Here is a 12,046-nt window from a genome sequence, read left to right as displayed (position 1 = left end):
TCCTCAAACAAGACACAAATATATTGTTCGTATAAATACACTATGCAGAAAAGGTTGTACATCCAACGTTTAAAAAAAATTTTTGTTCATCAAAAGGCACAAATTCCACCTGTTCCCAGCCCCCCGCCGCCAGAATTGGGAGTGAATCTTTCCACTTCTTGTGCATGCAGCTGTGAGCAGTGTCCTGCCTTCCCATGACTTGTGGTCAAGGATGCATTTCAAAGGGGGTCGTGTCCCCCGCAGACCTCCTCATAGCGTGCACAGAGGCCTTAGGTGACAGAATAATGATGGAAGGCATTTTGCTTATATTTCGTCTTTTCTTCCTGTCGACTCTCAGAGCTGGCACAGTACGAAATCTCCTCTCACTGGTCCTCAAACTGCCCTCTGCAGAGCTCCGTGGAGCCCCAGAGGAGTAGGGCAGGGCTGTGGCCGTGGGGAGGGGAGGACACACGGCAGAGCAGGGAGCCCAGGTGTCAGCCCTGCCACTGCAGAGGGACTTTTCCGGTTCTGTTGGGTTTCCGTACACATTTTCATCTGCAGAAAGTGCTTCTTTGCCCACTGTCTTGTTTTGTGGAACAGGAGGCAGGTCTAGGGAAGTGAGTGACTTCAAAGAGCAGAGAGGCCCTGTGTCCCAGTCTGGCCACTCACTGACAGTACCAGGCTCCTCTGCGTGTCAGGTGCTAGGCTGGCTGAGACCCCACAATGCCTGGAACATGCTTTTCAGGTGAGGGTGGCTAGGTGGGCAAGGGGCGGGGCACTAGGAGGGCAGACACTGAGAGTGTGTCCTGGGGTAGGAGCCTCTTTTTTCTTTATCTTTTCCTTTTCATTAGAGGTCACATTCATTCATTCTCCACCTGCAATATCTGAAAGACTTTGAGATTCTAAAGGCTCCAGAAGGTAGAGCTGTAAGCTTCCTGGGGAGGTAATGAGTGCCCAGCATGGGAAGTGTGTAAGCAGAGGCTGGGGGCCTTCTGTGGGAGACACTGAGGTAAGAGATTTAAGTACTGGAGGCAGAGTGACCAGGTGTCCTTTTGAAGTCCCCATCCAGCTGTCCATCTCTAGACTGGTCACCCCATCAATGGCAGAGCATCAGTTCACATCTTAACAATCCTGTACCAGGAATGGCAGAAGAGATGTGCCGATTTTAAATTTCTAATTTATGGAAAATCTAAGTGCATAGCAATACTGAGTTCTCAGAAGCATTCTCCAGCCTCTTTTCCCCTCCTCTGTGTGTGTGTGTGTTTAGGGGAGACATTGTCCCATAGTGGGAAGAGAAGCCTTTGGAGGAAGTCTGCTCTGGGAGAATCCAGATTCCCCCACTTTTTTGCTGTGTGGCCCCAATCAAGTTGCTTACCATCTCTGAGCCTCTGGGGCCTCATCTACAAAATGGGGATAATTACATATCTGCCCCAGGGTTGTGAGAATTAAGTGAACTAAAAGCATCTAGCAGCAGCTTGTTGTTTCTGTAACAGGAGACCTGTAAAATATGTTCCCCTGGTACAGAAAAAAATTATATTTAAGGTAAATAAAATGCGAAAAAAACCCCTAAGTATTTGCACAAGAGGCTCAGCTTTATTTAAAATGTACCAAAGATCTGGTGTCGGTTTCCATTTCAGCAGCAAATGGAAATATCCCCAGTTCAGGTATTCTCAGTGTGTGTGTGGTTTTCACTGAAAATGTCCCACTTAGGAGAAGAGAGTGAAGGAACAAATGCCCATTTCTCCCTCTCTGCCCCTGTCTGACAAGCGTCGCTCTCCAGGCAAGCCTGTTGCTCGTGGCAACCTGTTCGGAAGGAGGGCTGCCTTCCATTTCCCTGTCAGCTGGATCAGATTAGAAATGCAAGAAGGCTTCCAGACTTCCGCTGGTGCCTCTAAGACGCCTCTTAAGTGAAAGTCAGTGAGGAAGGGCAGTTACGTCAGCCTGGGGCAGGAGCCCTCCAGGTTCCTGACTCGCTCCTTAGACCAGTTAGGGTTAGATCTGGCTGCATGTAACGAAGACTCCCCCCACACACGGGGGCTTAAAATCTGGAAGATATTTCTGTCTCAGGTACAAAGTCTGGAAAGGGCCACTGCAGGGCTCCACGGAGGAGGGAGGGACACAGGCGCCTCCCAGCTTTCCCCTCCGAAGGGGCTCTGGGGTGTGGCCCTGACCCTCATGGTCCCTCAGTCCCATGGAGCACTAGCCATCCCATCTTCGTCTCAGGTTGGCAGTGGGAGGGCAGATGAAGAAGGGCGTGGGGTCTTCAGTTAAGAGCACTTTTCTTTTCGGAGGTTCCCTGTGCTTCCACTTCCTCCTCTTTGGCTAGAACAGACTGACTAGCCTCACCTAGCTGCAAGGGCGGCTGGGAAATGTAGTCCTACTGAGTGCGGGGCAGCTCCTAGTGAACCCAGGGTGGTCCTGTCTCTTTCCCAGGGCTGCCGTAACACGTGCCCACGAACTCAGGGGCTTAAAACAACAGCAGTTGCTTCTCTCACAGTTTAGGAGGCTGAAAGTCTGAAATCAGGGTCTCGGCAGGACCACACTCCGCTGAGGGCCCCGGTGGGGAACTTGTTCTCCAAGGAGGAGAGTGAGAATGGCTGTCGGGGTGGCAGCCTGGGCTTCATCTTTGATTTCCCAAACTTTGCAGTGAGGTGGAGCTAACAAAATTATTCACAAATTGGTGGGCTCGTTGGGAGCTGGCTAAAGTAAGCTTTCACTGAGACGACGTCCTGGGGGATGTGACTGCTGACAGGTGAGGAGATGTGTTGCTGCCAGGCAGAGAGAGGGGAGAATGAGGCCTTTGGAGGGCTGGTGGGTGTGAATCGCGGTGCTGCTGCTCCCTGGAGAATGGGCGCGTTCGCTTCCTGGACCTCAAGCTTGTCTGTAAAGTGGGGTCAGTAGTATCTGCTTTGAGGGTCTTTTAAAGACTGAGAGGGAGCATGTCTCTTCAGTACAAACGTGGTGCTGAGCTCACGCGATCATGTAACAAAGACGTGGTCACCGTCGTCCAGTTCACGTTCTTTCCTTTCCTCTGTGACATTTAGGAAGTGAGAGTCTCGGCTCTCGTAACTGAAGTAGTAGTGTTAGCTTCAGGCACAGGTCCAATGGCACTGATGATGTCACCCAGGGGCCAGGTTCTCAGGCTCACTCTGCCTCATGCTGTGTCATGCTCAGGCTCTGGGCTCTCGAGTTGTGCTGGTGAGATGCCACCACTGTGCCAGATCCCGCATCCTCACCCGACACAGTCCAGAGACAGTGAGAGACTCTCCTTAGCTTTTAAGGAAAAACAGGAGGGTCCCAGTGATGCCCTCTTCAGGCCATTGGCTCTGATGGGTCATGTATCCATGCCTGAACCAAGTCCTGTCAGGGTGGGGGCATGTGGCACATGTGAGCCAAGCAGGGCCAGCCCTGGGAACGCGGAATGGTTTCAGCCCCACCCCTCTCCTAAACCGCATGCTGGGACTGGGAGTGTGGGCGAAGGGGAAATGGGTGCACGGAGGAAACCGAGGAATGTCCTGCAGACTCAGGTGGTGTGGTTCAGGGAAACTCCGGAACCTCAATGTCAGAGGTCGGCAGCTTCATCAGGGGCCTGAGAGTGGCGGCTCAGGATGGCTAAGAGCTCAGGCTGGGAGCCAGAGAGAAACACAACAAATAGTGAGAGTGCCTGCCGTTAGCTCTGTGAGCTCAGCAAGGCTCCTGACCTTGGACCTCAGGACTCTGGCTGGGGAAATACAGCAATCTAGAAAATTGGCCCCAGAATATATGCCACATTGTCCATCTGTTCTGGGATGTTGTCTGTGTTAGTGGAGACAGTTTCTTAGGAACATTCTCCATGTGGTGGGGTAGAAGCCCTCTGCTCATGTACTGGGATAAGTGGGGCATTGGTGCTTTTCTAAGTTGAGAATTCAGGGTTCTGGAGATGTCTTGTTTGAAATACTCCTGCTTTTTGTGGGGGAAGCTAGTGTCATGTGGTGGTGGAGGCCCCACTTCTGGACTCCAGTGCAAAGCAAGCAGTGTGTGGCTGGGATGCTGAGGGCGGCAGGCTGGAACCCTACCTGTTAACTTGCAACAGCCCCTAACTGGCACTGCTGACTTCCCTCAGTTGATTTTTCTCCTCTAGCATGAATCCTTCTCTGATCGCTGTAGTGTTGACTCATTTACTGTGTTTTGGCTACCTCCCCCACTGGAATGGAAACTCTGAGGGCAGGGACTCTGATCTGTTTTGCGCACTGATGTTCCCAGCACCCGTTGGTGGGGCTCAGAATGTGTTGAATTAATGAAAGCACATCTGAGTGGTTTGAATTAGTGAACTCTTTTCATGTAATTTTTACTGCTTTAGGGTTGGCGTCTGCAGCGGCCACCACGTTTTCTGCATCCTTAAGGACCCTTCCCTGTGGGGAGGTGGTGGTGCTCTGCCTTTCAGGGATTTGGCCATGGCTGGGAGCTGCAGGTGGCTCGTCACCAGGGGGAGCAGTGGGCGCATTCTGCAGCTGCTTAAGGAGAGCCGGCACCAGGCACACCCTTGGCTGGAGAGCCAGGGGAGGGCCCTGCGGGGAGGCTGGGGTGCAGAGGGAAGAATGACATCCTTTTTTCTTCCAAAGAAAGGCAACTCAAAGAGCTTGTCAAAACTGTAGGACTTGGTTTGGAAAGCTCCTAGTCTGGATTTTGGGAGTACTCTCTTCCTCCTTCTATAAGCTCAAATGTATCTTATCAGTTTTGAATGCTCTGCTGTTTAAATAAGGTAGGCTTCTGTTAACCAGGAGCTAAAGTAGATGAATGGTGGCAATTAACATTGACCACATGCTTATAATATGCCAGCTTCTGTGCTACATTCTTTCCGTGGTTGATCTAAATCTCTCCACAATTGGACAGACACATTAGGTTCTAGAGTTCTCACAGTGTCCCCACTTTACAGAGGCTGAGGCTAGGTCACAGGGGTGACTGCCCACGGTCACATGGCAGGTGGGGGCGGTCTGCGCCAGAGCTGGGCTCTTCACCAGTGCTCTCTGCTGTGGCAGTCTCTCTGAATTCGAGGTGTCTGACTCCGAAGTGAGTTTCAGAGTACAGTCAACTTTACTTTATCACACTCTGTGAGTGTGCGGAGTGAGAGGGGCATTTGTATCAGTCTCCTGGGGCTGCCTTAACAAATGACCGCAAACTTGTGGCCTAAAACAACAGAATTTGATTCTCGTACAGCTCCGGAAGCTAGAAGTCTGAAATCAAGGAGTCCCCAGAGCTCTCCCCTCTGAAGGCTCTTGAGGAGGATCTTCCTTGCTCTTCCAGCTTCCGGTGGCCTGAGGCGTTCCTTGGCTTGTGTTCCATCACTCCAATCTCTTTCTCCCTCTTCACATGACCTCCTCTCCTGTTTCCCCTCTTCTGTCTGTTCTTCTCTTCCTATAAGGATACTGGTCATTGGATTTAGGACCTCCCTGGTTAAACCAGGATGATGGATCTCCTCATGTTACCATCCTTAACTTAATTACATCTGCAAAGACCTTTTTCCCAAATGAGGTCACATTCACACATCTCTGGAGTTAGGGTGTGGACGTATCTTTCTAAGGACCACAATTCAAACCACTACAGTATTTGTTCATTCATTTCCTCAGTATTTGAATACCTAAAGGAGACAAAAGTCTAAGAAAGACAGCAACTACTATTTATTGAGACCTACTATGTACCATGCAACAATTATAATTAGAACTAATGTTTAATGGATGCCTACTGTGTGCCAGGCACTTTCTCTGTGTTAATGCATTTAATCCTCACAGCATCCCTGTTAATTATGTACTATTATTCTCCCCATTTCACAGAGGAGAACACGGAGGCATGGGAAGAAATCAGGAAACTTGACCACGGTGATGGAGCCAATATGTGGCGGGGTCAGGGACAGAGCCCAGCACTGAGGGCCCGGTGGCCCTGCTCCTCAGCCTGCTTGTCTCTGCTGTCCTATTCAGTCCTCATGGCTCCCCTTTCGGGCAGATATTCCCACACCCTCATTGTATACATGAGGAACCTGAGACGTAGAGAGGTTTCGTGACTTGCCAGAGGTCACATGGCCTCCTGGTGGGAGCTTAGTCTCGGGTCCATAACTTCTTACTCCTCGCATGGTGCTTTTTCCTCTGTGCCAGGCTGTTTTGTATCAGATGGCTCTAACTGTTCCATTGGGTAACCAGGGTAGCGTGCGTGTTACATTGCCTTATGTCCTGGCCCGCCGATAGTGGGTGCTTACAGATATGTGTTAACCAAATAGTGTCACAGATGTTATATCTTAAAGGCTGTCCATTGGGGATTTTGTTGAAACCATCCTTACTAAAGCATTAGTGTTCTTCTCAGAACCTTTTGTGTACCTTTTCTCAAATAGAATTTATTCTAAATCCTGTGATGATACAGTAATCACTGTAGCTGAAACTATTGTGATTTTTGTCAATTAATGAAACTCTAGTGCTTGGGAAGTTTTCTCTTTGAAGGGCTGTGTTAGTTGCTAGGGCTGCTGTAACAAAGCGCTGCCGACTGGATGGCTTGAACCACAGGAATTTAGTCCCTCGCAGTTGTGGAGGGAGGTCTGAAATCAAAGGGAGGCAGGACCAGGCTTTCTCTGAAGGCTCCAGGGGAGGATCCTTCCTGGCTTCTTCCAGCTTCTGGTGGTTGCTGGCAGTCCTTAATGTTCCTGGGCTTGTGGCTGCATCACTCCCGCCTCCATCTTCACATGGCCTTCTCCGTGTGTGTCTGTGTGTCTCTTCTCCTCTTATAAGGTCACCAGTCATAAGGGCCCACCCTACACCAGTGTGACCTCATCTTAATTAATTATACCTATGACAACAACCCATTTTCCAAATGAGGTCACATTCTCAGGTTTTAGGAAGGACATGGATCGGGGGGAAGGTGACACTGTTCAACCATTATAGTGCCCTGGTGGGGCAGTTTCCCAGCTGTTGGCTTTGTGTCCAGAAACAGATGAAGTGTATGGCCTGGGGCCAAAGTTTCCTCTTCTGTAAGCTTCTTTCTGCTTGGTTTCCTCCCCGGAATGCTGGGCGAGCCGGGGCTGGGGTGAGCTGGGGCTTACGTTGAGGTTCGCATATGGAGAGGCCAAGGTCTTTTGGCAATCTCAGCAAAGAAGTCAAGCAACCAGTTAGTGCTGTGATTGTGGGGCTCCAAGGGAGGTCAGGGCTGGGAAGTATGTTGAAGTGTCAGCTGCGTATGGGGGTTGTCGACACAAATAATCCATAACCAATCTATAAATCAAAATTGGGGTGAGTTTATTATGAGCCAGATCTGAGGACTAGCCCGGGGCCTTCCTTCCCCAAGGAAGGAAGGGCATGAAAGAAGTGGGGTATACAGAGTGGTTATATACCGCCAAAGAGCATGTGTCACATATGATAGGCATGTCCGTTTTACAACAGCCGTGAGATTGCCTAGTTGGCACACAGCAGGTAGCCCGTCTGTTGTCTTGAGCTGGGTGGTCACAGGGTGGGCACAGTGATCGACCCCCAGCCTAGGGAGAGATGCCTGTCCTTAAGGAAATGCCAGTGTGGGAAGCTGCGTCTTAAGGGCATTTGTTCTTGTCTTTGGGACATAGCAAATGCTTAAAGCAGATAATACACGCTCAATGGCCATGTCAGGCCCTTTTGGAAAAACAAGGTCGGGCCGAATTAGTTTTGCACCAAAAAGCTTCCTCATATGCTCCCCTATATCCTATTGCTTGCCGTTTGTTTCTCAGGGTGTTAATGTTGTAGGTGACGCGGCTGCCGGGGGAAAGGTACAGACCAGGAAGAGGGCCAAACTTTGGGAGCTCCAGACTTTAATGGCAGCCAGGGCAAGGCAAGTCTGTAAGGAAGATAGAAACTGAGACATCATTGTGGAGGGCGGGAGGGGCAGGAGAGGTTCCTGACGCAGGGAGTGGGTGACAGTGTCAGATGCTGGTGAGAGGGATGGTGGGTTTGGGGGCCAGGAGAGCACTGGGGGCCTTAGCAAGAAAAGCTTTGGTGGAGGAGTCGGGGCTATGACCAGCAGGAGAGGCTTGAGGAGTGAGTGGGAGACGAAGAGATCAGCCAACTCTTTGAAGAAGCTTAGCTGCAGGGGTTGGGGGTGGCTGGACGGGCCGGTAGGGTCAGGATTTTATTTTATTTTATTTTGGGAAGAGAAACGTGAGCATAGATAAATTTCAATGGTAAGTGTCTGGTTGACTATATAGGTCCTTGAACCCATAGTCTGTTCCTCCGTGCTCGGGGGCAGTGGTGGGGGAGCAGGGCCTGGCCTGTGGACTGCGTTCTTTCTCTGTCCTGAGTTCGCCAAGTTCAGCTGACCCTGGACCGTGGGACTGCATAACCTTTCTCTGGGCCTAAGGCCAGCAAGGGAGAGATTTCCCTGGTCATGAGCCCCTACGGTTAATTGCTTATTCTTTCTCTTTTTCAGATGGATGAGATCAAAGGGAAAGATCGTGTGATTCTGGCCTTGGAGAAGGAACTTGGCGTGCAGACTGGTCAGACCCAGAAGCTGCTTCTTCAGAAAGAGGCCTTGGATGAGCAGCTGGTTCAGGTCAAAGAGGCTGAGCGGTACCACAGTAGTCCAAAGAGAGAGCTCCCACCTGGCATAGGGGACATGGCAGAGCTCATGGGTGTCCAGGTGAGGGGACAGCCGCTCATGCAAGCTTCGGGGCCTCAGAGCTGGCCACGCGCCTGTCCTTCCTCCTACTGGGCAGTCTTCCAGACAACTTGCCCGCCTTCCCGCTCCCTCCGTCCGTCCTTCCCTTCCATTTACCCGTCGCTCCTCCCTTCCCTCCCTCCCCCATGCCTCCCCCAGTTTGCCGGCATTCACTATGTCTAGGCACTGGGAATATAGAAGTGAACGACTGGCTGCCTTTGCCTCCAGTGGGCTTGGAGCTCAGTTGAAAAGAAAGAAACAAAGACATCGATGCAGAGTGTACAGTAAGAGCACAGAAAAGGACCTGGTCAAGACAGGACCTGACTTACAGTCAGAGTCCTGCAAGATGAGTAGGAGCTTAGCCAGCAGACAGGGGCATTTGGGGCAATAGCTTGGTACTTAAGAGCACAGAAGAGGCTGAAGCAGCATTTATTCATTCATTCATTCATTCACTAAGTATTCGAGTATCTGTCATGTGTGCTGTACACACATACCATATGAGGTGCTGGCATTTCAGTGGTGAGCAAGATGGACCCAGTGCTTGCCCTTGAGGAATGTCCTAGAACGTCTGTGATGGGCCTTTGCAAGAGAGGCACAGAGGGCGGGGGCTTAAAAGTGAAGGTCCCCAGAGGCCACGTTCAGATGTTTGGGAGCCTTTGGAGGGTTCGAAGTCTCGTCACCTTTGAGATGAAGTCTTTCTGCCGGTCGCTGGCCGGGCTTGGGGTGTTGTCCATGTTGCTTGACCTCGGGGAGTCCCAGCATGGCGTACAGTCCTCCTAATGAGGAGGTCACCTGTTATGTCCTATGAATTTTCTAAGAAGGGTCCATGGAGTGCTTTGAATCATTTAAGCTTCTTCAAGGTACATTTGTGTCTTGACTCTTTTTTAGGATCAACATATGGACGAGCGAGATGTGCGGCGATTTCAACTAAAAATTGCTGAACTGAATTCGGTGATACGGAAGCTGGAAGACAGAAATACCCTCTTGGCAGATGAGAGGAATGAACTGGTTGGTAGTCAGCCCCCGAGAGACAGATGGTGCCTTGTAGGATGCAAGGAAGCGGCCCTGGGGCCACAAAACACGCCTTAAACATAAAGTTCATGCAGAGGCCTTCTGGTTTTCTTTACTCTCTTTCTAATTTCTTTCTGATTAAAAACCTAACGTACACTCATTGAAGAAACCTGGCACTGCCCTTTGTTTCTGCAGGAGTTTATCCTGAGCAAACAAGTGGAGAAGGTCAGTGAGAAGCATGGAGAGGATGTCCTTGCAGTGTTGTTTATGATAGAAGCTGAAAACAAAGCCCAACAAAGCGAAAACCCAGCTGTTCAACACTCAAGTAGTGGGCAAAGCAGTATGGAACATTCTACAATGAGCTGCAGGCAGTCCTTAAGAATGATGATATAGATCATATTTAATTACCATGGAAATTTGTTCACAGTAAATTAAAAGATAAAAATAGTTTACAGAACAAAAACACACTGTCACCCTGGATATTGGAAGTTGTTATAGGTAGTGTGACTGGATAATTTTTATTTTTTGCTTATCTGTTTACTTTCTTTTGCTTAAAGGTTTACGTATTTCTAATTTAAAAAATAATGAACGTAGACTTCAGGTTAAAAAATAAATCTAGTAAAAATAGAAATTCCTTGAATATGTTTAGATTTGCTGGATAAACAGCTAAACTAATTTTTATGTAGTGGTAGTCAACACATAAAATTCTTGATAAATGCCTCATAATATTTGTTCTAAATTTCATTATGAAAGTAAGCATATCTATATAATATTTGAAAAACGTGGGAGATGAAAAGTGTTAATAAGTGCCATCTCTTCACAATTTTGATAGGATCAAAATAAATTCATTTCCTTCCAGTATTTTTTTTTTCTTTTTGAGAAAGGTTAGCCCCGAACTAACATCCACCACCAATCCTTCTCTTTGTTTTTTGGGTTTTTTTTGAGGAAGATTAGCCCTGAGCTAACCTCTGCTGCCAATCCTCCTCTTTTTGCTGAGGAAGACTGGCCCTGAGCTAACATCTGTGCCCATCTTCCTCCATTTTGTATGTGGGACACCTGCCACAGCATGGCCCGACAGGCGGTGCCTAGGTCTGTACCCGGGATCCCAACAGGTGAACCCCAGGCCACCGAAGTGGAGCACGCACACTTAATGGCTACGCCACCAGGCCAGCTCCTCCTTCCAGTATTTTTAAAGGTGTCTTTTTATATAGCTTCCATCAGACTGCACATCTAACATCATGTCTCCACTTTTCACTTTAAGTATTCATGAGCTAAAAAAATCCCTCCTGAGCTGCATAATAGTTTACTAAGTGGATTAGAAAAAAATACAGTCTACACTGAAGTGTTTAAAGTAAAAATGGAGAAGCTCGCCAGCACTTCCGTCTTCAAATCATGAGGGGACGTCTGCCAGCAGCTTGAGGTGCTTCTTAACAGGTTTCTGAGGCTTCTGTAAACATACTCCCACCGAGAGGCCTTTTTGTTTTGTGGTTACAATACGGGCCCCCGTGTTGTGTTCAGCCACTTGACTAATGGGGTCCAGCGCTCCCCATCAGTGCACAGAGATCTCCCCGTGTCTTTTCCACGACTGCATCGTGCTCCGCTGTGTGCACGTGCCGTGGTCTATTCCGTTATCCTCTACTAGGGGATATTTAGGCCGTTTCAGGTTTCTTTGCTTATAAACAATGCCATATACAAGAAATATTTCTGTCTTTACTCATTTATTTCTTTGGGGTGGATTTCCAGGAGCAGAATGTTTGGGTCAAAGGTATATTTTATATTGTAATGGCTACTGTCAGTGTTTTGTCTTAACTTTCTCAGCCTGGTGACTTAAAGCAGGGGTCTAGGTCAGTCCCCTGTCTTTGATCCTTGGTTCTAGCACTTTCTGTGTGGCCATGAGCATATTACCCCAACTCTTTGTGGTCGGGTTCCTTGTCCATGAGATGAGATGGGGATGGGGCCCCCTCCCAGGGTTGTGGTGTGGGCTGAATGAGAGAGAATGTCTGGATGGGCTTAACACGGCTTTGGACACATGGCGAGTCCTTGACACACGCAGCGGCTGTTCCTGTGGTCATCGTGACAGTGATGCATATTTAATTGTTTCTAATTTTCATCCGTTAAATTAACCCTGAGAAGACTATCACTACGTGTTTAATTCTCACAACAAGTCCATGAGGCAGGTACTATCATTATTCCCATTTTATAGATGAGGAAGCCAAAACTAAGAACTTGGCCGTGGTCATGCAGCTAGAAAATGAATGTGTCACCCAGGACACTGTACTCAGAAGGAAAAAGTGGGTGCCTCTAGTTGTACAACACGCCCAGTCCCTGCACTCTGTCCCCCTACCATTGTCATTTCACACTGGCCTAGCCTCCACACAGCAGTCAGAGTGATAGTTTGTTCTAGAAGGCAGACCTG

General features: G+C 49.0%; 1 protein-coding gene across 7 annotated transcripts in view; it reads left to right on the top strand.

Annotated features, from left to right (window-relative positions):
• Window positions 1-12,046, top strand: part of JAKMIP1 (janus kinase and microtubule interacting protein 1) — a 147,725-nt gene that overhangs the window by 81,168 nt on the left and 54,511 nt on the right. For all 7 annotated transcript variants that reach the window (XM_070262734.1, XM_070262735.1, XM_070262738.1 and 4 more), the window contains 2 exons: window positions 8,392-8,601; window positions 9,508-9,627. In XM_070262734.1, coding sequence (XP_070118835.1) covers window positions 8,392-8,601; window positions 9,508-9,627 — 330 coding nt within the window. The remainder of the gene's footprint in view (window positions 1-8,391; window positions 8,602-9,507; window positions 9,628-12,046) is intronic.

The sequence above is a fragment of the Equus caballus genome, chromosome 3 (genome assembly GCF_041296265.1).
Source record: "Equus caballus isolate H_3958 breed thoroughbred chromosome 3, TB-T2T, whole genome shotgun sequence".
NCBI lineage: Eukaryota > Metazoa > Chordata > Mammalia > Perissodactyla > Equidae > Equus > Equus caballus.
Note: the sequence above shows the minus strand (reverse complement) of the source record. Positions and strands in the feature narration are given on the sequence as shown.